The sequence below is a fragment of the Narcine bancroftii genome, chromosome 6 (genome assembly GCF_036971445.1).
Source record: "Narcine bancroftii isolate sNarBan1 chromosome 6, sNarBan1.hap1, whole genome shotgun sequence".
NCBI classification, from domain to species: Eukaryota; Metazoa; Chordata; class Chondrichthyes; order Torpediniformes; family Narcinidae; genus Narcine; species Narcine bancroftii.
The window spans coordinates 163,759,182-163,783,019 of record NC_091474.1 but is presented as its reverse complement, the minus strand read 5'-3'; the positions used below and the strand labels follow the sequence as shown (position 1 = coordinate 163,783,019).

General features: G+C 38.2%; 2 protein-coding genes across 4 annotated transcripts in view; one reads left to right on the top strand and one right to left on the bottom strand.

Moving 5' to 3' along the window:
- The window catches only part of hadhb (hydroxyacyl-CoA dehydrogenase trifunctional multienzyme complex subunit beta), a 38,249-nt gene that overhangs the window by 13,856 nt on the left and 555 nt on the right, over positions 1-23,838 (bottom strand). For 2 of the 3 annotated variants that reach the window (XM_069886564.1, XM_069886566.1), the window contains exons 2-9: positions 20,101-20,182; positions 16,694-16,735; positions 15,298-15,394; positions 11,699-11,743; positions 11,492-11,591; positions 6,206-6,293; positions 5,684-5,871; positions 2,369-2,549 (exon numbers count right to left, since the gene is read on the bottom strand). In XM_069886564.1, the coding sequence (XP_069742665.1) occupies positions 2,369-2,549; positions 5,684-5,871; positions 6,206-6,293; positions 11,492-11,591; positions 11,699-11,743; positions 15,298-15,394; positions 16,694-16,735; positions 20,101-20,167 (808 nt within the window). In that variant the 5' untranslated portion in view covers positions 20,168-20,182. Of the gene's footprint in view, positions 1-2,368; positions 2,550-5,683; positions 5,872-6,205; positions 6,294-11,491; positions 11,592-11,698; positions 11,744-15,297; positions 15,395-16,693; positions 16,736-20,100; positions 20,183-23,145; positions 23,320-23,838 lie in introns of all 3 variants that reach the window. The other variant, XM_069886565.1, reaches the window with a different exon arrangement.
- The window catches only part of LOC138736675 (trifunctional enzyme subunit alpha, mitochondrial-like), an 85,158-nt gene continuing 84,878 nt past the window's right edge, over positions 23,559-23,838 (top strand). The window contains exon 1 of the mRNA XM_069886563.1: positions 23,559-23,660. The gene's annotated coding sequence lies outside the window, so the exon portion shown is untranslated. The remainder of the gene's footprint in view (positions 23,661-23,838) is intronic.

Genomic DNA, 23,838 nt, shown 5'->3' with positions numbered 1-23,838 from the left:
ACTTCAGCCTTTCCAGCCACTGCAGCGCAGATTTGACCACGTGCATGTTGACATTGTCAGCCCATTTCCAGTGTCATGAAGGTCTAGATATTTGTTAACAATCATCGACAGATTCACTAGGTGGCCAGAGGCATTTCCTATGACGGACTCATCGACCAATTCATGTGCCAGAGCTTTTATTTCTGCCTGGGTATCTCAGTTCGGCCTACCCACACACATCAACTCAGACAGAGGCCCACAGTTTACCTCTGCACTCTGGGATGTTTTGTTGCGACTGCTGGGAATGCAACTCCACCACATGACAACCTACCACCCACAGTCGAATGGCCTGGTGGAGCGGTTCCATAGGCACATGAAGGCTGCACTGATGGCCTACTTCCAGCGACCTGATTGGGTGGACAAGTTGCCCTGGATCCTCCTGGGAATAAGAACAGCACCCAAGGAGGATCTCAACTCCGCCCCAGCCAAGTTGGTTTATGAAGCCCGCTCATTGTACCTGGTGAGTTCGTGCCAACAGCACGTGGACAGGAGGTGCCACCGATTGAAGTCTTAGGCAGACTGCAGGAGCAGCTTGGAAAATTGGCCCCAGTTCCCACATCAAGGCATGGAACAATGACACCCTTCATTCCATAGGAACTCAGGGACTCATGACCTGTGAGTTTGTGTTTGTGCCTAGAGGTGCACACAGGCCACCCTTACAGAGGCCGTATGACAGCCCTTTCAGAGTGCTACAAAACAATCGAACAACTTGTGTTCTGGACATTGGGGAGGGGGGGGCATCCATAGACATTTACGATTGACTGACTAATGCTGACTAATGCCCACTCACCTCGACCTTGATTGGCCCTTGCAACGACCCCTGATATGAAGGCGCCGACGACAGCCCAAGAGCGGTGGACAGTAATGGCACCGGAGGTTTAGCCTCTTATCGCTGGTTCTGGGGGGCTGGGTGAAATGTAGTGGCTTACCAGAGGCTTAATCGAACTAGCTCGGGAGGTTCTGAGTGATATCATGATGTCCAAATGTGATGATGTCATTTGGAACATGTGGGGTTTTCAAAAGCTGTGCGACTGTTGGAGTAAATGACCTTTACTGAACTTTGGCTCGACTGCATCTGATCATTTTCTCGTTCTTCATTTCACTCTGTGATACAGTTGCTACAATAATACATTTTTGTTATAAATTTAGGTGTATTCCACAGCCAGATCATTTGCTCCATTTCACTAATTTTGGATGTTGGTCCCCCCATCTTTCTCTCAAGAATGATCTTAGCTGGAGAAAACAGAAGAAAGTTCCATGAGCTACTCCATATTTCTGTTTTAGTTGATCAAAAGACATGAGTTCCCTCTGCATAGCAATCTTCAATGCATCTTATTCCTTTGTTCAATATTATGTTACCGATATTCATAGGCAACAACACATTCTTATATAATGGTGCTCTTAATGATATCCCTGCATTTTTCCCCCCCAAATACACTCCTTGATTTCTTGCCAGACTCTAATCATATGTATTAAAATAGAATTAACTGTCTTTTTTGTTTATTGATTTAATAGATAAAATCCTTTATTGATTTAATAGATAAAATCCTTTGCTGCCCCCTCATTCATTGAATATAATCTCATTCAAATCCAAGAGAGGGGTTGCCTTCCTCAGAAAGATGAAAGAAATCTGGTTTCTGCTGACAAATAATACTTTCTAAAATCCAGTATCCCAAGTCATTCTTTCTTATAATCCCATGTTAATTTTTCCACGATCTTTAATGAATGGAAGAGCAGGCTCGATGGTCTATTCCCACTTCTTATGTTCTATAGAAATTCCCAAATAGTATTACTTAATAATTTAAGAAATTTTTCAACAAATAGACAGCGATTGAAAAAGGTATTGCAATCTTGGCATCACTTTCATTTTGACACAGTTAACCAATCCAATCAAAGTAATCAGGAAATCTTTCCATTTCTGCATATCCTTCTCTATCTTTCCCAACAAGGAGTACAATTTAATTTGTACAAATCTTGTAGCCTATTATCAATCATGATTCTTAAGTATTTAATACCATCTACTTTCTACTTAAATCAACTTCCTTTTCGATATCTTTCATAATCAAAATTTGTCAATGGCATTATCTCATTTTTATCCACATTAATTTTATAACCTGAAACTCTGATATTATTCTAGTGTTGTTTGCTATTTCTCTAGACTCAGCCAGGTCAGATAAATAAAATAGCACGTGATCAGCAAATAGGCTGATTTTATGTTAATCTTGTTCAACTTTGAAGCTTTGTCCAAGGTTAACTTCTTATAAATCACAGTATTTTTCCAGAGCATTATTCACAGTCAAGTATTTACTATGGTTTTCAGTTCAACTACCTGGAACTTTGAATGGAATTACATCTTTAAGAAGCTTTTCAGTTTCTGCTTTCTTTGCCAAAGAATGGGAACGCAAAGCAAATTCATCTTGTTCTCTCCGAGAGACACCAAATGCTGCAGCAAGTCTGTCTGCAGAATGTCCCATTGTCTCGCTGGTGGAGAACTCAGCTACTGCTGGAAGCTAGAGAAATTGTACAAGAAAGATGCTAAAGTTACATTTTGGATTGAATAACATAAAATTCATATAGTTCATAGCTACTTATTTTGTGATTGGGATGTGACTGTCAAACCAACCATTAAATACCAATTCTGGTACCAAATACCAAAACTGGTAGTCTTCACAGGAGCATTATAAATTCTGAGTTTATTTTACAACAATTTTCTGTGACTTGATATTATCTGAATTTTTCTCAATGAATGCTAGCAGCTTCACATGGAATTCATGATCTCTTTATTATCATGTAATAACACAGAACACATAATATTACACAAAACTGCCTTCTGCCTGCAGCAAGGCACACAAAGAGTCACTATTAGTGTTGCCTGGTGCCCTTTACAGAAGAGAGAAAGCAAAGCAAATGAGAATCCCTTCAGAGGCCATGTCCGTGGATTTGTCTTCAGCACTCCTGCAGCCTCCATAGCCATACAGACTCCTGTTCAATCCACCTAAAACCCGAGCTCCAGATCCAAACCTCAAAATAGTCAGGAAGCCTTCAGGAGCCATTCTTGCCCTCAGCACTCTCGCAATCCTGGCTCCCATACCTGGTCCCCATGAGCTGGTGCCCTGCAGGCCACATGGGTTCCCCAACTGCAAGTCATCTGCAGCCGAACCCCTCAATGGTCTTCAGCCGTGGTCACAAATTATTTGCATTTTCCTCCATAATCATTAGGAAGCTTTAGACTTCTGCATAAATATTAGAGTATACCAAAGCCCAAACTTCTAGTATTTTCTTCACTGCTCACCATTGTGGGATAATTCAAAGAATTTATCAAGAAATCACCATTTTCCTGCAAGTTCCTGACAGTCACAGAAGGAAAGTTGCTTGTTAAGCCTCCTCACACATGTTATGATGTTATGATGTGGTTTGGCTGAAAAAGGGATAAGTTTCAGATTTTTTTTTAAACCATATATATTATGATTTATTAAATATATTAAATTATTAAATATATTTAATAATTTTTTCTTAAATAGTTTGGTTGACTGATCTTTTGATATAATCTGATTATTTTTTTAAATTGAATGTCAGTGCCTCCTGATGTTTTCAACTGATGGTGGGTGGAAGTGATGGCTGAAGCAGTTACTATTGCAATGTTAAGAAACATTTGGATGGATACATAGCTGGTATAGGTTTAGAGGGAGATGGGCCAAACACGAGCAGACAGGATTAGGTGAGTATGGGACATTTTGGTTGTCGTGGACAAGTTGGGCTGAGGGACTGTTTCTACACTGTATGGGTTTATGACTGTCTAGGGGTGTGGCTTATCTGCCTGTCAAAGCACTCTGTGGGTCAGCATGGTTTGTGTCCTGCTCTGTTATGCTATTTATGACTGGGTCATATTAAAACAGATCAGTTCAGGATGTTAACAGATATGCTCGTTAAATGGTGGTGTGACAAATTAGAGGATATGCTTCTACTAGGATATTACACATCAAAAACATTTTTGAACTTTTTTTTAGCTCAGAAATCATAGTCAAGAATTTTTTTACAGCTGGTAAAACACATTGCTTGATTTTTCTGGAGAACACTGAGGATTATCAGGCAGAAGACTCAAGAGTATGGAGGCACACACCCAACAGGCTTAAAGACAGTTTTGCTCTGAAGCCACCAGGCTCCAACAGGAATCCCACAACAGTGCCATCATGCAGCCCTCGCTAGATACCAATTGCTCTCTCTTTTCTTTGTAACTCTTTTACTCTGTAAATTTGGCTCTTTATACAGCTATATTCACATTAGAGTTACCTGATGGACTGCTTACTGAAGAACCCTTCTTATTCTACTAAGTATAAAAGTTTATGTCACAATATATTTTGTAACATTTATTTAAAAATTGTAGCATCAAAAATTTGTTGTGATACACAGGTTTACAGTAGGTCATGTGAAAAATCTGCAGAATCTGCTACAGCAGAAATCTGTTCTCTTTGAACAACGGAATACATTATATTCATAGCACTTAAGGGAAAGCAGCACATGCACAATAGTTTAAAAGACTTTAATTCTTGGTCTGATACAAAGGTCACCCAAAATATTGTTCACAACTCAAATCATTAATTGACACAGAGAAATAACATTCACAGGAACCTCTGGCATCCAACTGCCTACAACTTACAAGACATTATCATGAGTGTAGAACAGGGTTTTACTTCACAGCATGGTTGGGGGGGCTGACAATTTTGTTCATGAAACAGACTGTGGGAACAATCAAATATCATAATCAATCAAAAGGGAATGCATTAGAAATTCAAGCACCTTTCAAATAGAGTTGGACCCTCCAACCAACTGCAAAGCAGACATCAATCATCTGGCTTCAGTTTCTCACAAGTCTTGTATAATTTTGCACAAATTACATCCATTTAAACTGCCTAACACAACAGTGTTTACCTAGAGATCTTTATCCACCCCATGCATCATGACCTTCTATTCTCTTCCAAGCCCAAAACTTTATTCATGACTTAATTAACAATGGAAAAGATATTTTTGCAGGTCAGTTCAAAATAAATATCTGTCTGCATGGTTCATGACAACCTGATAAAGTAACAAGCTTACAAACAGCAGGTGGTGTGGAATAATTTCATTAAATATTGTGCATCACAACTACATTGTGAAATAAGAGGGGAATTTAAAATCAATTTCAGATGCAACTGTTTGCAAGGACATAATTTTATGTTGCCCTATATGGAGAAATATTAGTTTATGGTAGCCCGCTACTCAACAAGATGGCATTCAAATGCAGCGATCCTGCAAGGGCCATGCCAGCAAAATGAGTTTTCTTCACAGGCTGCACGGCGGGAAACAGCAAGCATCGGCGGGAACTTCGGCCTATCTACGGCTGGCAATCCGGTGATGTCATTTCCATTGAAAGCAGCATGACAACAAGGCCCAGCGGGCCTATGTAAAGTCAGGGCAAATAAATAGTATCAACTGTACTCTCCTCTTGTAAGTGTCTTGATTTTACGCCCTGCCTTGGCACACGCAACAAGTTGAAGGCTAAATCTTTGTAAAATCTTTAACATCAACTCAAAATAACAATTTACATCAATGTGGAAATTATTCCAAAGTTTGCTCACTTTGCCACAAGGAAGTATTATATTATTACCTCAGGAGCAAAATAATCTGGTCGGATTTTTCCAAGGAGAGCCAATCTCTGTCCTATTGTCTTAGCTCTTGTAAATGAAAGCAAGGTCTTCCTCATTTTCCTGCTGTGACGAATGGGAACATCAGACATGAATTCCACACCACCAGCTATCACAGTATCACACTGTCCGGAAGCAATTAATCCAAAAGCTGCAATATAAATTGCAAATCATAAATAAACACAATTAAAAATAGCAAAAATTATAAAGAAAAATCCATTCCAAAAATAAAAGTTTAAAAGTTAAAATTTAAAAAGCTGGTCCTTTTACAGTCCATGAACTAATCTATCCAGGTAATTTAAAAAAAAATCAGTTGAACTATTAGAAAGAAATTCCATGCCCAAGAGGGGCAAACAAAACATGCAACTTTAATCAAAGTTAGTTTAACTTATGAATTAACAACTAACTCTTGTGCATATATTTCTAAACAATATGGGAGATATATTTCTAAATAATCTATAGATGAATCAATAACTTTGACGGACCTGTAGTCATTGCTTGATTTGAAGAAATACAAGCCATGGTAACTGTGTGGGCTGGAGTTTTCTCTGAAAACCCTGCTCCAAGTGCAGCCTGTTAAAATAATAGCAGTATGAATTTTTTTTTAAAAATTGCATGATAATGTGAAATACATGTTTCTATAGTTAAAGAACAATCCCTTTCTAATTTGATTAGATGTTTTTACTCTTCCAGATGAAATATAGTCTTACCTTTGCTTTTTGATTTACGGTAGGAACAACAAACTACAAAATATATATAACCATCATAATCAGCTGCTCAGCTATTTTTTGTTAGTTATTTTCCTTTTTAAAAAAAAATAAGAGTAGGTTAGGTGTTGTTTTTATATAATACTTTTGATGTTTTTGATTTTTTTTTAATTTCACCCAGTGCAGCGGAGGGGGGACCAAGCTTATACTGTTTAAAGTTTTATCTTTATATATTGTACTTTTAGTTTTGTTTCCTTTTCTTTACTGTATTGAATTTCTTATAAAATCATTTTAAATAAAACAATCCCTAGCAACATTCATACCATACTTAACTATGGGGGAAAAAATGCACTAAATTTAGTCATTAAGTTGTGGGATCGCCAAGTCCTAAATGTCTATCGATATTGCTCTCCTTACTCTCATATTTCGTCTCTAATTTTAAATCGTTTCTGCCTCAATACATCTCTTAACTGCAAGTTGAAAACAATTTTTCTAATTTCTCTTTCAGTGAGAATACTATATCTATGATCACAATCTTCATAATTTACAAACCAATAGAGGAAACATAAATAACAACTTGTTTGGGCAATAATTTGGAAAATTTCTAGTACTTCCAAATAAACCTTGTTTGTTCATGAACAGAATTCCAGTTTTTTTTCCAGCCAAACTTTTATAACCATTTCACTGGTGTAATTCTTGTGAATATTATTTTCCTGATGTCAAGGTCCTGACCGCTTAGAGCCAACAACTGGTTACCAAATTTTAGCTTTGTCAATGGCTTGTAAAAATACAACACTCAATTGTTTTCATATTAATTGTTTTTAAAATTTAAATATACAGCACCTTAACAGGCCATTTCAGCCCACGAGTCCATGCCACCCAATTTACACCCCATTAACCTACACCCCTGGTACTTTTTTTTTCCAACGGTGGGAGGAAACCAGAGCACCCGGAAAATCCCCATGCAGATACAGGGAGAATGTACAAACTCCTTACAGAGTGGGATTTGAACCCCAGACCAGTCCCAATTGCAGGCACTGTAAAGGCGATGTTGCCCAATGGAAAATTTGTGTAAAGATCACAGAAATCATTTTCTGCTAAAGTATTCTCTTTTTGATGGTTACACCATCAGCCACATTATTATCACCCTCTGACAAATGATCCACTTTGATGGAAGCAATAGAAAAGCAGATAATTTAAATGGCATGAAACCAATAAATGCAGTTTTCAGAAGATACTCAAGTATCTTTATTCAAGAGACACTGAACATGGAAGTTCAGCAAATAATTATTAAAAAGAGGGATAAAACAAAAATATGAAGTCATTTCAACTGTAATGGATTTTGGCAATATCACAGCTGGTGTATTGTTTCCTCTTTTAAAGGAGGTTACACTTGCTTTGTAGGTACTGAAGAAAAGATTCACATTCATGAGATAAAGAGTTTGCAATATGAAGATTGAGATTATAGTACCTGGAGATTAGAAGAGTTAAAAGTGATTTTATTGATGTTATAAGAATAGATGCTGAATACCCTTTAGGGGCAGATGTGGTATCGGGGGGGGGGGGGGGGGGGGGTGGGGGCTGTCAGGAAATAAAGAGATACTTTTGGCTCAATACCTGCCCATTTAAAAATGAAAGGAAGACAAATTCTTCTCTCAGAAGATTGTTAAAATTTGGATTTCTCTACTCCATTTGACTGTGGATGCTCAGATAATAAGAATACTCTGGACTTGGATAAAGAGATTTCTGAAATACAAGAGAATGAAGAATTTTTAGGATAACAATGGAAAATGGAGTTGACATTATAGAATGGTATCAGGGCCCCAGTAATAAAATGGTCAACTCATACTGACATTTCTTATGTCTTAAACAAATGAAGAGTTCCCCCCAGGTGTTTGTTTTTTGCCTCAGATTCCAGCATCTCCAATCTCTTGTGTCTCCAAATGATTTATTTAATTGAATTTTACATTTCCTCAAGCTAAAAGCAGTAGGGTGCAACTTTGGGTGGGGAAGATCATATTGTTAAATGTTTTAATTTAGACATATAGGTATCAGGCCATTTTAGCCCATGAGTCCATGCTCCCCAATAAGTTTTGAATAGTGGGAGGAAACAAGAGTCCCCGGGGACGTATAACCTTACAGACAGAGTGGGATTCGATGGCTGGCGCTGTAAAGGCATTGCACTAACTGCTACATCAACTATGTCGCCCCACTGATTCCACTGTCCGGAACTCTATCCACTAGTTACCTGTCCTTATGACTACTTGCTCACTTTCTTAATGTTTAATACAATCTCATTCCATACCATTTTTTCACCTCGTCCTTTGTGCCTCTGTGAAAACATCTGCACAAACAGAAGGATCCAGGCAAAGGAGAATGCATCATTAGTTATACCTCAAAGGAAAATCCAATTTTATGAAATCCCTGTAGCTTCCAATCTAACATATAATAAATCTCTGATGCATGCACTTTTCAAATTCCTTCAAGTTTCTGATATAACATCCATTTTATTTTCTTCATCTATGCACACTCCATGAGATTCTTAGATTCTGAAATAAATGACTCTGGTACACTCCAATAGCCTATTTTTTTTTAAAAAAGAAAACGATTCCTCCTTAGGTCATTCAAGTGCTAAACTACTTCCATTTTAAAGGCTGTGGAATTGTCATTTTCCAAATTTGCACTTATAGTAAAAAGTTTCATCAATTGAAAAGACAAATATAAAATTCAAGCACATGCATTCCAGTTCAAATTACTATCAAAACCAATAGCCCATTAATTATAAAACCATAAAATTTACTGCATCTCAGACTGAAGGTCTAAGAGGGAATCAGTTGCTTCATCAGTGGACTCCTTGGTCAAAAGAGCAAAAGAAGCTGATATCTCTTGGCAAGCAGCTCACCTTATTAATTCCCAGAATTTAAAAAAAGTTACATTTACATGTGATTAAACATTTTTCACTTTTGTGGTTAAATGTGACTCTATGGCATTCAACAAGCTGATCTCGATTCTGAAGAAGGCAATTTACTTGAGTGTCATCTCAACCACCACCCGAAATACTCACTACCTTGATCAAAACAGCATATCTGCAACCTTTATCATCTACACAGGCAATGCAGCAATTCACCAAGGTTTTATTCCACATTTAAATTCACATACTATACTGTCTTGCAAAACAATAATAATTTCTTCTCATTCCCAGTTCCAATTAGAGGACTGTCATACTCATACTATCCATAAAACATTATGGCACAGAAATAGGCCCTTTGGCTTATCTAATTAAAATATCTTTAGCAGAAAAATTCTAACCATTGCCAAGCTTTCTTAGATATCAACTTTTCAAGGACTATTATGGGCAAGTAATTTAAGTGGTCCTACCAGGACATCCATGTCCACTAATGCATGGAATGGAACATGACATTTTACATTTGTTCACATAGTTTTGAGTCTCAACCCAAAACTGCACAAAGTCACTGTTTTAGCTCACCACTTTTGATGACCACTGCTTGTGCCCTGGTAGTTGCTGGTATAAGAAGAGAATCAAATACTTTATAAAACTACTTCACAATTTGTGAACAAGTGTATTGGGAAGGGTTGTGGCTGACACACCAACTACCAATCAAGGGTTGGTTCCACCCCACCCATTAGTGCACATCTTGGTGTTGGTCTCAAGTAAATTACCTGGACTGCACTCTCCAGCCTGCCTGTACTTGACCTCAAGTCATTGGCTGCCATAAATAGATTAGCCTGCCTGGCACTGAGCCATTGGCCCCCAGTAAATGACACATTGGCCCCCGGTAAATGATGTGGGCTTGTCCCTCCAGCACTATAAAGGTGCCATGTGCTCTTTGTTCTCTCTTTTTGCCAGCTTGGGGCCATCCTGCTTCACTCCAGGCATAGAAATGTGGAAAGGTGCTGGAGACACTGTTGGTAAGATGTGCACTATTAAAAGGGTTGGGAGCATTTAATTAGTGTCCTTTGTAGCAAAGAGCTGTGCTTGCACTGAGTCAAGGGGTTGTGAGGCATCGTATGATTTTTCTTTGATCATTGTATGTACCAGTTCAGGGTGTGTGTGTGTGTGTGTGTGTGTGTGTGTTTATTTTTTCCCCACACTATTTTTCCCATGTTCGTTATTAATTGTCCGTTATTTCTTTCCCACAGCTGCTGTAAAGTGTGTGTTGCATCAGTTACCATTTCCCCACACTTGCCTTCTGTAAACAAAATCCTTCCCTACAGTTTTTACTGTGTTTAGAGTCCTTGCCTTTGAGACCTACCAAACCTGTTTCCTCACTCACAATAACAAGCTTCCGTATATGATCACTGTGTTTCAACATGATGTTGATTGATACATCTTGACCAAGATACGCTAAGAACTCTTCAAAATAATGTAATGGGATCATTTACATCCTTAAGAGGGCAAATAGGACTTCAGATGATTTGAAAAGGAGCACTTCTGATAATACACCAATCCATCAGGACTGCTTTGATGCTGCAATCTAAATTCTGGAGTAGAACTCTCCACTGGCCACCGAGACAGAGGTGCACCAAAGAAGAGGTACAAGGACTGCCTAAAGAAATCTCTTGGTGCCTGCCACATTGACCACCGCCAGTGGGCTGATATCACCTCAAACCGTGCATCTTGGCGCCTCACAGTTCGGCGGGCAGCAACCTCCTTTGAAGAAGACCGCAGAGCCCACCTCACTGACAAAAGATAAAGGAGGAAAAACCCAACACCCAACCCCAACCAACCAATTTTCCCTTGCAACCACTGCAACCATGTCTGCCTGTCCCGCATCGGACTTGTCAACCACAAACGAGCCTGCAGCTGACGTGGACATTACCCCTCCATAAATCTTCATCCGCGAAGCCAAGCCAAAGAAGAAGAATTCATTTGCAGCAAGAACTGGGGATGGATTAGAAAAATATTCTTGACACAAATCTTTAAAACTGTAACAGAAAAACTCTTTATAAAAAAAAAATATATATCCAAAGCAACCCTAGTAACATGGGTCATACTGGAAGTAGTAAAAACAAAAAATCTTAAACTATAAAATTCACACAAACCTCTCTAGCAACATTGCTTGTTTTGACCTCCTGAATAACAGTACCAAATACAATGTAGTCGACATCTGGTTTTGGAATACTGGTCCTTGTAAGGAGCCCCCTATATAAATAAAAATGCTGTCAGTTTCCACAAACAAGTTTCAATAATCCGAAATGCAATATAATGAAGTAAAAGCAAGAATATCAAAGCTTAGTCTTCTTACTTACTGTAGGGCTGCTCTGGCCAAATCATGAGGCATCAGATCTGCATACCTACAAGAGCACAGACTTGATAGATTAACACATAGCAAAATGTATACATAGATACCAGTGATATAAAATTCTTATTGGGGTTACAAGACATAAAATTATATTGAAATATTCAAGACTTGAAGATTTAACTAGCATAAAAAAACTATGTTTATTAAAATTTTGGTAAATCACAAAACATTTTGAATACATTGTAAATTTCTGTAATATGTTTATGGAAGTAATCAGATTTTTTTTAAAAAAAGAATGAGATCCATCATTAAACGAAAAGTTTTATGCTATATCTGTTAAATTAACCATGTTCCATTAAAGGTTAATATCAGATGTGACTTAATACTTATCTAACTCCAAAAGTAAATCATGAAAATCTGTAGACAACGTGGTTGAAGTAAAAACACAGCATGCTGGAGAAGCTCAGCAGGTCAAACAGTGTCCTTTATGGAGCCTTTAAAAATGTTCTGTTGTATATCCACAGGACTTAATTACTGCATCTGGTGCTCCCTTTGTGGTGTTCTCTAGTCACAGACTGGGCTATTCACTTTGCTCAGCACCTCCTCTCCGTCCGCAACCACAGCGACCTCCCAGTCCACAACCATTTCAATTCTGTCTCACACTCCCAGACTCGCACGTTTGTCCATGGCCTCTTGTACTATCCCACCCTGACCACCCACAGATTGGAGGAGCAACACCTCATCTTCCATCTGAGAACTCTCCAACCAGTTAGTATTAACATTGACTTCTTTGCTTTCTGCTAAACTTGCTCGCCTTTTCTTTCCCCTCCCCCTTTCCTGTCTTTCCAATTCTCCTCTCCCTTCCTGCTTACCCACCCAGCCATCCCTCCTCCTCCTCATTGCTGTTGTCCCCTCCCTCCCCTGATTCACCTATCATCTCCTGCCTTTGGCATCCTCCCTCCCCCACACCTTTTTTTTCAAAAGCCTGCCAGCATTCCCTTATACCTTGAAGGCCTCAAGCCTGAAACGTTGGTTATGTATTTTTACCTTTGCTACATAAAGAACACTGTTTGACCTGCTGAGGTTCGCCAGAATTTTGTGTTTTTACCTTTCTAACTCAATTTATCTCAGCACCTACTTTTTTAAATGAAAATTTGAGAACTATCAAGAAAGCAGTATTATTTGCACTTAGTACTTAAAAATAATTAATGTGCTTTTTACCAACTGCAACATTTGCTAATTGGACAGAGTATACAAAAAATTTGCATACAGCAGTTTTATGCAGTGAACACCTGGCTACACAAGAAGCCATCTATTGGTCATTCACACATGGTTATATCCCTACCACGAATGAGTTTAAAAAAATTGGGTTATTATGCATGTAAATAAGAACTAAATTTCCTAGAATACAATGTGCATGGTAGGTCGGAAACCAGAAGTGGTATAGAACGCGAGTCGCAGGTGTTGTCGCTGGAAGTCAGTTGAAGCAAATTAAAGAAAATAAAGTCAGTTAAGTGTTAAACCCACTTAAACTTATTCTTCTTGAAAGAAAAAGCATTACATGGTATCAGAAGTGTCTGAGTGAGTAAGAGAAGACAATAGTTTGTAAGCAAGGATACATTAAGTCCTCCTAGCTGATAATTGGAAACGCTTCAAACAATGATTCAATGTTTATTTAGAGGCTGGTGGAATGGGAGAGACCGACAGAAAACATCTGTTTCTGCACTTGTTGAGTGAAAATGTCTTGGACATCTATAAGAGTTTTCAAATTGATGAGATAGCATTCATTGGACACTCTGATGAGAAAATGTGAGGAGTATTTTGTTCCAAGTCAAAACGTCACATTTGAGAGATTCAAGTTTTTCCCCTGTGTCCAGAAACAACGTATGAGCTTTGACCAATACTCAGCCGAGCTTCACACAGAAAAAGTCCTGTGAATTTGGAGATTTGAAAAATTCTCTCATTAAAGACAATAATTTGTGGAATCCCAGACAATGGACTTAAAGAAAGACTGTTGTGTGAAAAAGATTTGATTCTGAAAAAGGCTATGAATATGTGTAGGGCATCAGAGATCACACAAGCTAAGGAACTGCACAAGATAGACAGAACAGTTAAGGAGCTGCACAGAATAGACACAACAGTGCATGCGGTGAAAAAAAAATAAGCAGAGCACCAGGAGGTTCCCAAAGCAACAACAGTGGTAAAACTCAAACAGAAAATGTACCAGGTGTAGATATAGACATATTCCAAAGATGTGTCTTATCTAAGGAAATTCCTGTTATAAATGTGCAAAAAATAATCACTACAGACTGTTGCTGGCATACCAGTAATTCCATTTAAGCTCGACACCAGAGCCAAAATGAATGTTATCTATGGATGATTAATAAGACCCTCACCATAAAGAGCAAGATTTATCCAGTGAAATTAAAAATGACATGCGACACTGGAGAGAATGTTCCAGTAAAATGGGGCTGTATGGTGATCTTCAAACACAAAGGGCGGCATCTAAATTCACAGCCATTGATTGTAGCAAGGGGAGTACATGCATGTGAAGAGCTCGACCTGGTGAAAAAAGTTTTCATAATGGCTTCATAGATCGAAGATAGGCACACAACACTCACGGAAGAAACGATCACTACATTGGAGAACTGATATCTTAATGAGAATCAACCTCATTATATGACATGAACGACAAACTGGAAAATGAGTTAGCAAATAAGGATGCCTTCTTACGGCAGCAAGAAGACAAAATAGATAGATAGAGGAATGTCTGGAACTTGTAGAACAGAAACTACAGCAAACAACGAAGCGAGCAAAAACATTACCAGAAGTAGAAGCTGAACTTGCCCAGCGAAATGCAGCTCTGACAAAGCCTGAAGAGTGGGATGGCAGCATAATAGAACATTTGAAACATTTAGAGACTCAGCTTGATCAAGAACTACAAAGGGCCCAACAGAGAGATGCATGAGGAAATCATATTTGATGTGAAAATGAAATTAGTTCTGCTGACAGAAGCAATTCCTCTGAAGTGACTTCTCAGCATCAGGTGGCCTATTGCAATGTTGAGAAACTGCAACTGCAAAATCAACAGCTCCTGGTGACTGTTCATGAACTTGCTGATAAACAGGAACCTCCATGGATTTCTGAACTTCAGATGAATCTTGCAGATGCCCTGAATGAACTTGAATGTCTTTGTGAAGCCAGGAGTTATCAGATGCAACTGGTGGAGAGACTGACCACAGAATATAGATACTTTTGTTCTGTAGACATAGTATTGTGTTTTTGTTGTATTTCAAGGGGAAAGATGTGTGATAAGAACTATATTTCCCAGCATGCAATGTGCGTGGTTGGGCAGAAGACGAATAGAACTGGAGTTGCTGGCATTGTTAAATATAAATGGAACAAATACAATGAATAAACAAATGTGACATTAAATTGATACTATATATATATATATGCCTGATTAAATATCTTTAGGAGAGAAGATACAAAGAGGGAAAAGGAAATATTGTGTAAATTCCACAAAACATAAATGGTTTTGCTTCATTCATCAAATATGTGATGCAAGCAATGTGCAGATTTAAATACTGCAAGCTTAATACATACGTGGTACCAGACAACAAAAATGGAATTCGGACACCTTCAACCAGAACAACATTTCTCAACCCTGGTTTTGCTAGAGTTTTCTTGCTGCTTGATTTCACTGTCGGTCATAATATTAAGACAAATGTAAATTTATATGCCTTAAATATTTTATCAGTTTAAGTTAAAGCATTGAATTAAGCAGTAAATACTGTTTAAAAAAAAAACCCTGATATCCAAAAATCACCCACAAAAAAAAATTGAGGAAAATCATTTTTAAAAATTAAAAATTTAAATTAAAAAATGTAAATGTTTTCTTTAGTCACCTATAAACCTTTGGTGAAGATGAGAGCAAATATTCAGCCAGTGGAGTATCTTGGTAATGCTTTGCTCGTAGCAGCTGTTTCAATAAATTTGTGTGAAACCGTAATGGTGTCATGCAGGATGAAGAGCTGTTGGGGTGACTCTCTTAAAGTGCCTCCATATCCCTGCTTACTAAGAGTCATCCCGGTGAGAGGCTTTATCTGTAAATTGTGGGGGAGGGATTAAATTATCTATAATGTTATTGTTTGTCTTTCAGGTGGCTCCGTAGTGGGGTCAGATGGGGGGGTGGGGGGGGGAGAGGAATTTGCAGACGCAGCAACGGTTAAATGCTTCAAAGAATGTGTCTGAAAATAAAGTAAAATGTTTTGAGGTTTATATATTCATTCGTGATATTTGTTCAGTGTATGTACAGTACAGTATTTTTGTCTTTCAAGCTGTATTCTTAATGCAGGTATATTAGTTTGGCATTGTAAGAATAAGTCTTAAGCAACTAGAAAATACACTGATCCAGCATCAACTAATCCCCATAGGTGCTGCATACCAGGGGTTTTACTGTAAATCCATGCCAAGTACTCGAGATGGCAGAGGTCGACAGCATCGAGTCCACGCTGCTGAAGATCCAGCTGTGCTGGATGGGTCACGTCTCCAGAATGGAGGACCATCGCCTTCCCAAGATCGTGTTATATGGCGAGCTCTCCACTGGCCACCGTGACAGAGGTGCACCAAAGAAAAGGTACAAGGACTGCCTAAAGAAATCTCTTGGTGCCTGCCACATTGACCACCGCCAGTGGGCTGATAACGCCTCAAACCGTGCATCTTGGCGCCTCACAGTTTGGCGGGCAGCAACCTCCTTTGAAGAAGACCGCAGAGCCCACCTCACTGACAAAAGGCAAAGGAGGAAAAACCCAACACCCAACCCCAACCAACCAATTTTCCCCTGCAGCCGCTGCAACCGTGTCTGCCTGTCCCGCATCGGACTTGTCAGCCACAAACGAGCCTGCAGCTGACGTGGACTTTTACCCCCTCCATAAATCTTCGTCCGCGAAGCCAAGCCAAAGATGCCAAATATAAGGAAAGAGATTTAAAAACACTGTACCTTGGGAATGAGTATGAGAAACAGAGCTTAACAAACGCAAATCTGGTAAAAGAAAGAGGAAGCAATAATTATAACATTTCTTGTCTCATTATACTTTTCAAAAAAAAAATAATTTTATGAACTATTTTAGCATTCTTGTATTAGTTAAGCAATTGTTTATATCACAAGCATTTAAAATTATCTAATGTTATGAGAATATGCATGACCTGCTCATTTTCAACTTCTTGGAATAAAAAGAATAATTTAATCCCCAAAAATAAAACTACAGTCCTCATGTTGCAATGATTTCTATATAATTCTATATGTGATGTGTTAAAATAAAAGACATGGAGCTTTTGAAATGTAACATTAAAATAAATTGATATTCAATGGGATTAAAACTCTCCATTTCCTTCAATTGCTAAGAATGGTTGGAAATCTGCTGTAAGGCATCAGAAACAATTTTGTTCTCTTCAAGTTCCAGGTTATTTTCACATGTATTGAAAATGCAGTGAAAAGGGTTGTACATGGTACAAGACTGTACAAAAATGCAGAATTACAGAAAAAGTTCAGTTGGTACTCTTCCTCCAAGAATAAGGATCCCTCTGCACTCCCATTGCTAAAATATAGATAATTACTCAGCAGATCACAAGAGATATGGGGAGAGTGAGCAAAGGCAAGACCCCGGAGCTCCTGGATCGATCTACAAGAAGTTAAACTATAACAAAAGATTTTAAAAACAGTCAAAATACTTAAAAGTGGTGTGGGGAAGCACCAGGATCAGAAACAATGACAAAGAAAAGTAAATCAACAAGTAGAAATGGCAAGGAGTCAACGCTGAATTCCCCAGAACAAGATGAGGTGCCTTGAGGTGATGAAAATAGCAGGGCTGGCCCAAGGCCCGCTAGTGAAGTCACCACCCAGCCGGAGCAACCCGCCCAACAGAAGAGCCGTGACCAGGGAGACAGTGCTGCCTCGAACGCTCCACAGTTCAACAAGAGCCCAGTAAAGACTACAAGGGAGTGGGAGAGCCTTGGGGACCCCCTTTCTACAGCAGGATCGCCCAGCCAGGGGAGTTCGCGCTGTGCGCAACATTCAGGCTGCAGACGGCGAATATGACGGCCGCGAGATGAAAGAGCAGGACCACTGGGCCAGGGGAGTTGTAAATAATAACGGTATTTTGGCGCAACTATGTTATTATCAGGTTTACAAAAAGGAAGGAGATAAAGTAAATATACAAAATGACAAGGGGGAAAAATGAGATCTTGGATGCTCAATGGGGAGAGGAGGAGAGGAGTATGAATATTGTATTGAGAGGGATGGTGATAAATTAAGGGTAATGGCCACCAAAGGCGGGGAAGTGGGGGGTGCAAGGGACGGAATATGGGTTGGGGTGGGGAGTTGCTTGGGGTTAACTGGTTATTTTATTATAGTTTTCATTGATGTTATGTCTTTTTGTCTCTCATTAGTTGAATGTTTGAGTCTTCTTTTTTTACTTAAGTTTTGCTGCGGTTCTGGCAACCGGAGACTGTTGGCCGAGGATGATTGGTGAGTTGAGGCAGAAATTTGGGGTGGTGAAGGTGTGGAAGGACTACTATACTGATAACCCTAGGGGCGATGGCTAAGAGCATAGTGTGTTAGCTTTAATGTTAACAATCTAAACAGACATGTTAAGAGAAAAAGGGTCTTGGCATATATCAAGAAAATGGGTGTAGACCTGGCCTTACTCAAGGAAACCCATCTGGCTGAACAAGAGCATCAAAATCTAAAAGGAGGGCGGGTGGGCCAGGTAATAGCCTCTTCATTCAGTTCGAAGGCAAAGGAGGTTGCAATCTTGATAGGAAAGAATGTTCCCGTGAGAGTGCAGGGTGTGACTATAGATAAAGCAAGTGGATTTGCATTGGTGCACTGTCAGTTATACTCAGAATTCTGAACCTTAGTAAATGTGTACCCTCCCAACTTTCATGATGAAAAATTTAGGCAGGATATTTTCCTGAGATTGGCAGAGAACATTTTAATGGGGAAGACTTTCATTTTTGTCTGGATCCGGTTTTGGATGTCAACAAAGAAAATAATAAAAACAAAGGCGGCAAGAGCAATCATTGAGGGTATGAAGGAAGTCAATTTGGCTGATATATGGAGGCAGAAGCACCCAAGGGAGAAAGATTATTCTGTCTACTCAAGGTAACATGACTCCTACTTTAGAATAGGTTTTTTTCTTGGCCTCAGCCCATGTAGCGGGTAAGTTCATCAAAGCAAGATACACGATAAGACTTCTCTCAGGTCATTCGCCCTTGGTTGAAATGCCAAACAGGAAATAGTTTATAAATGGTGAGGCCCTTTTGGGCGGAAATTGGCGAACTCCTAGGGAAAATTATAGGTAAGGAATTCCCACAGGACACAAAGTTGTCCCTGTTGAGTAATATAATGGAAAAAGACTTAAAATAAAGCTATCCAAATTCAATTTGTAATGATTGCATTGTCAGTGGCCAGGAAATACATAGCAGTTACCTGGAAGTCTGACACTTGTTTGAGCATTGCGCTGTGGATCAAGGAGATGCAAGGCTGTGTTCCCCTGGAGAAAATCATGTATAACTAAAGGGGGAGGAATGGCACTTTCCAAAAGATTTGGCCACCCTATCTAAACTTTATAGGAGCATGGTTGTAGGGAGGACTGCTGCGCCTCGCTACTCTGCCTTCCCTGTTTCCTCGTCATTTATTGGGGGGGTAGTGGGGGACCTGTCTCATTCAAGCTGGGTAAAGTCAGAAAAAGAAACTGGCCATGGCGCGACAAACCTATAACTCCCTGATGTATGATTTATTCCATTGTTGTGAATGTTTTTATTGTCCTCTGAGTTTTCTTGACTAGTTAAATATTAAATCTCCTGTGTCATGGGAGCAAGAGGGGGAGGGGATAAATTTAGTCTCAACAGAGGAATCTGTGTATTATGGATTTAAATAGGTTATAATCAATGTTTATTGTACTCACTGACAATAATATTGTTGAAAGCTCTTTTGAGTACATCAGGAAAATTATAAATAAAATATTTTTTTTTAAAGTAGACCTGTACTCTCCTCCTCTAGGATCATGTCATTATAGTCCATTTAAAAGTAACAAAATCAGTAGATCATCCCTGACCAAAATTATTAAAATGTAGTGTTTTGAAATGTGTATATTGACCAAGCATCCCTCTGTTCTGTTAGAAATGAAGCCAAAACTTATCTAGTTCTCCTTCCGAATTCAATTAAGAAAACATGCCAAATTGGTGAGTGAGAATCTTTTCACTAATTAAGGGAGATATGGCCAATTGAATGTTTCAATTATCTCAGAATGGCTCAAAAAAATTGAGGAAATTGAAGTAGCAAAGCAAAAACATGCCTACTGTATCAAAATAAGTATTTAAATATGGCATAGCACACCTACTTACTTAATTTTGCAGTCCATGAAATGTTGTTGGGAACATTTCTGAATGTGTGCATCAACATTGAAGCCATGACAAAGGTTAATTTCTACGAAAAAAAAAGTTCAATTATATAAAACTGTTCACCAGCAGGTAAAAGAATGTTATTTCCCCACCACCAATCCTGTAGCGCTATTTTCCCAAACAACATACAAGTTCTTTATACCAATGCTATTGGAAATGTGCAAGTAAATGATGAGAAGTTATTTTTGGTCACTCTCTCTCATATAACACTTCGGTTGGGGGGGTGGAGGGGGAAGAGTTTGGATGGTACACGTGTGTGCACATGTTAAATGAATCGAGTTCAGATGGGTAGGCAGCAGGGGCAAAGTCTGCAGTCAGGAGTTTGGATGAGGGGCAGCAGGAGCAATGATCTGTGGTCAGGTTGGATGAGCGGGCAGCGGAGACAAGGATCAGAGGTTGGGAATTCGTATGGGTGGGCAGTGGGGGAGAAGATCTGTGGTCAGAAATTCGGATGGGAGGACAGCGGGGGCAAAGATCTGCAGCCGGAGCATCAGGAGCTCAGATGGTCGACCGAGGCCAAAAATAGGGAGCGTTGACTTTTACACTGGTCATACAAAAAATACCCAAAAAAGAGGGGGTTAACTATTACATGAGCATATACGGTATATTGAAAATATTTTAATCAAATTAATTCATCCCATCATTGTAATAGATAAGGGAGACCAACCCAATAATGATTGTTTAATTCTATCAAACAATACCCAGAAATTCCCTTTCAGCAAGTTTTTATAATTTATTGCAATTGTAATTCCTAAATATTGAAAATGTTCTTTCACTATTTTAAATGGAAAATTGGAATAGCCTTTAAAAGCACCTTTTGAGGGTAAAAGTTCAATCTTATGCTAATTTAACTTATAATCTAAGAACTGACTGAATTTATCAAAATTTATTAATATGCTTAGTATAAAAATTTCAGGATTTAAAATAAAGAGCAATAAATCATCCACATAAAGTGATACTTTATGTTCAATTCCTCCTTTAATTATACTATTAAATTCTCTACACTGTTGAAAAACAACAGCTATTGGTACCAATAATACATCAAAAAAGCAAAGGACTTAAAGAACATCCCTGTTATGTTCCCCTACTGAGATTAAACAAGCTAATTGCTGTAAATTAGATTGGAACGACACTTTCGGGCTTGAATATAATAATTTAATCCATTTAATAACATCTGGTCCAAAATTTACCCAATGCGGCAAATAAATACTCCCGTTCAACTAAATCAACTGTTTTTTCAGCATCTAATGAAAGAACACATTCAATCGATGGAGTAGAAAGCATATATAGAAGATGCAGTAATCAATGTATAACAAGATTAATAATTTTTAATAAAACCAGTTTGGTCTGAGTCTGTAATAGTTGGCAAATATTTTTCTAATCTATGAGCTAAAGCCTTTGATTAAAATCTTCATATCAACATTAAGTAATGATATAGGCCTATAAACAGTACATTCTTTCCCTTTTTTAAATTAAGAGAAATGCAAGCCTCATTAAATTGATAAAGGTAATTTCTCTTCTTTAAACCTCTGAAAGGCATGGGATTAGATAAGTTCCAGATTGCTTTTGTATATTTAGCTTTATCCATAGCGAAAAAATGTATTGCTAGTATGTGGAAAGATACAAATATGATTGATATTAATAGATGGCATAATGAGATGAAATATTGCTTAATAATGGAAAAAATCACGTATGTTTTGCATGATAATTATAATTTTTTTTATTAATAAGTGGCTGTTATACTCAGAATATTTACATTTCAATTTATATTGATTAGATTTTAATATGTATACTTAATTTTTTTTAAAATATTCTTTTTTTTATGGCTCTCCTTAGGAGAGTTGGCTGAAGGGGGGTTCTTCTTTATTTTTCTATATATATATATTTAAAAAATTTTCATGTTTAATTGCTGTATATGTCATATATTATTTGTTTTTTGAACGAATAAGTAAAGTTTAAAGGATACAAGATCCCCCCCTTAATCTTCTAAATTCCAGTGAATATAAACCTAGTCGATCCAGCCTTTCTTCATATGCAAGTCCTGTCATCCTTAATGAACATTCTTTGAACTCCCTCTATGGGAAGGATATCTTTCCTCAGATAAGGAGACCAAAACTGCATACAAATGTGGTCTCATCAAGGCCCTGTACAGATGCAATAGATCCTCTCAGCTCCTATACTTGAATCCTCTTGCTATGAATGCCAAAATACCATTCACTTTCCTCACTGCCTGCTGTACTTGCATGCCCACTTTCAATGATTGATGCAGTGACACCCGAGTCTCATTGCATATCTCCTTTTCCTAATCAGACGTCATTGAGGTAATAATCTTCCCTCCTGTTCTTGCCTCCAAACTGGATAACCTCACATTTATCCACGTTATATTGCATCTGCCATGCATTGGCTCACTCACCTAACTTGTGCAAGTTACTCTGCATTCTCTATATAGCTAACCCTGTCACCCAGCCTCATGTCATCTGCAAACTTAGAGATGTTAAACTCAATAAAAATGTTTAAAAAGAAAATAAAATCGACACTCAATCATGCCATGTCCCATTCTCTAATTGGCATTTCTGAACTCTATTACATGTTATCTTATGGGATCACAGATGAAAATAAGTTTCAGATAGGTGTAAGAGAAAGACAGATGATAAACAGACTGCTTTCAATATTTTTACCAGCTTAAATCTTCTTAACACCATTGAATTTTTCTTGGACAAATAATTTTATTCACCATGTCACTTGTGCAAATACCTTTAAAACATCCTCACTATCAAATATTTGCTACCTAAAATCCAGTCTTAAAAATTAATTTGTGTTAATAGACCACCATCTACAAAAATAGTATTTCCATTCAAAATTCTTACTTTGTCCACTCCATGCATACTTCAAATACAATGCTACAATGATGAAAAAGTTATCAATACTTAATACAACTTGAAATTTGTTTAACAGATTTAAATCAATGCCGTGAATTACTTTTCTTACCTGGATAGAATGGAAAACTGAACCAAATAGTCTTAAAGATTCATCAAATATCACAAGAATGGTAAGGACACTGATTTGTCACCATTAATTGTGGCATAACCTTTTATTATGGGCTAAAAATCTGCAGTGTTCCATGTACATCACATAAACCAGAGCAAAATCAGAAAGCTTCAGCTTTTATCATTCGGAAAGAAAATGTACAAATTTAGAAACAAGGATGCTAACAATTTACACGTTCACAAAATTCAAACAAGACGAATAAGTTGCTTGACCAATAGGGTCAAGATTGTAAGGTTGAAATCTCCAGTGACATCACAGTTACTCAATGATGGACAATGACATTTACATCACTTGGGCCTTTTTTTAATCGTTACTTTGAAATCGACACCAGTAAAAGTGTTTCAACAATTCAATGAGAAGGGCTTGCTTGCAAGATGAGTTGAAACAATAGCTAATATACAGAATTAACTCACACTGTCGCAAACAAAGCACAAGGAATAGCGCTGCCTGACAGGGTGAGCAGCGAACCTATTTTATTCAGGCACCCATAAAACCTCAGATGAAGACAGCACGATTCAGGGCCATAACACACGATATCTTACTGCCCGCAGGCAAGCGCGCCCCAAGCCAAATGAGTCTTCTACTACTGGTCATATCAGTAACCTCCCCTCCAGCCTCAACTATGAAGGCAAT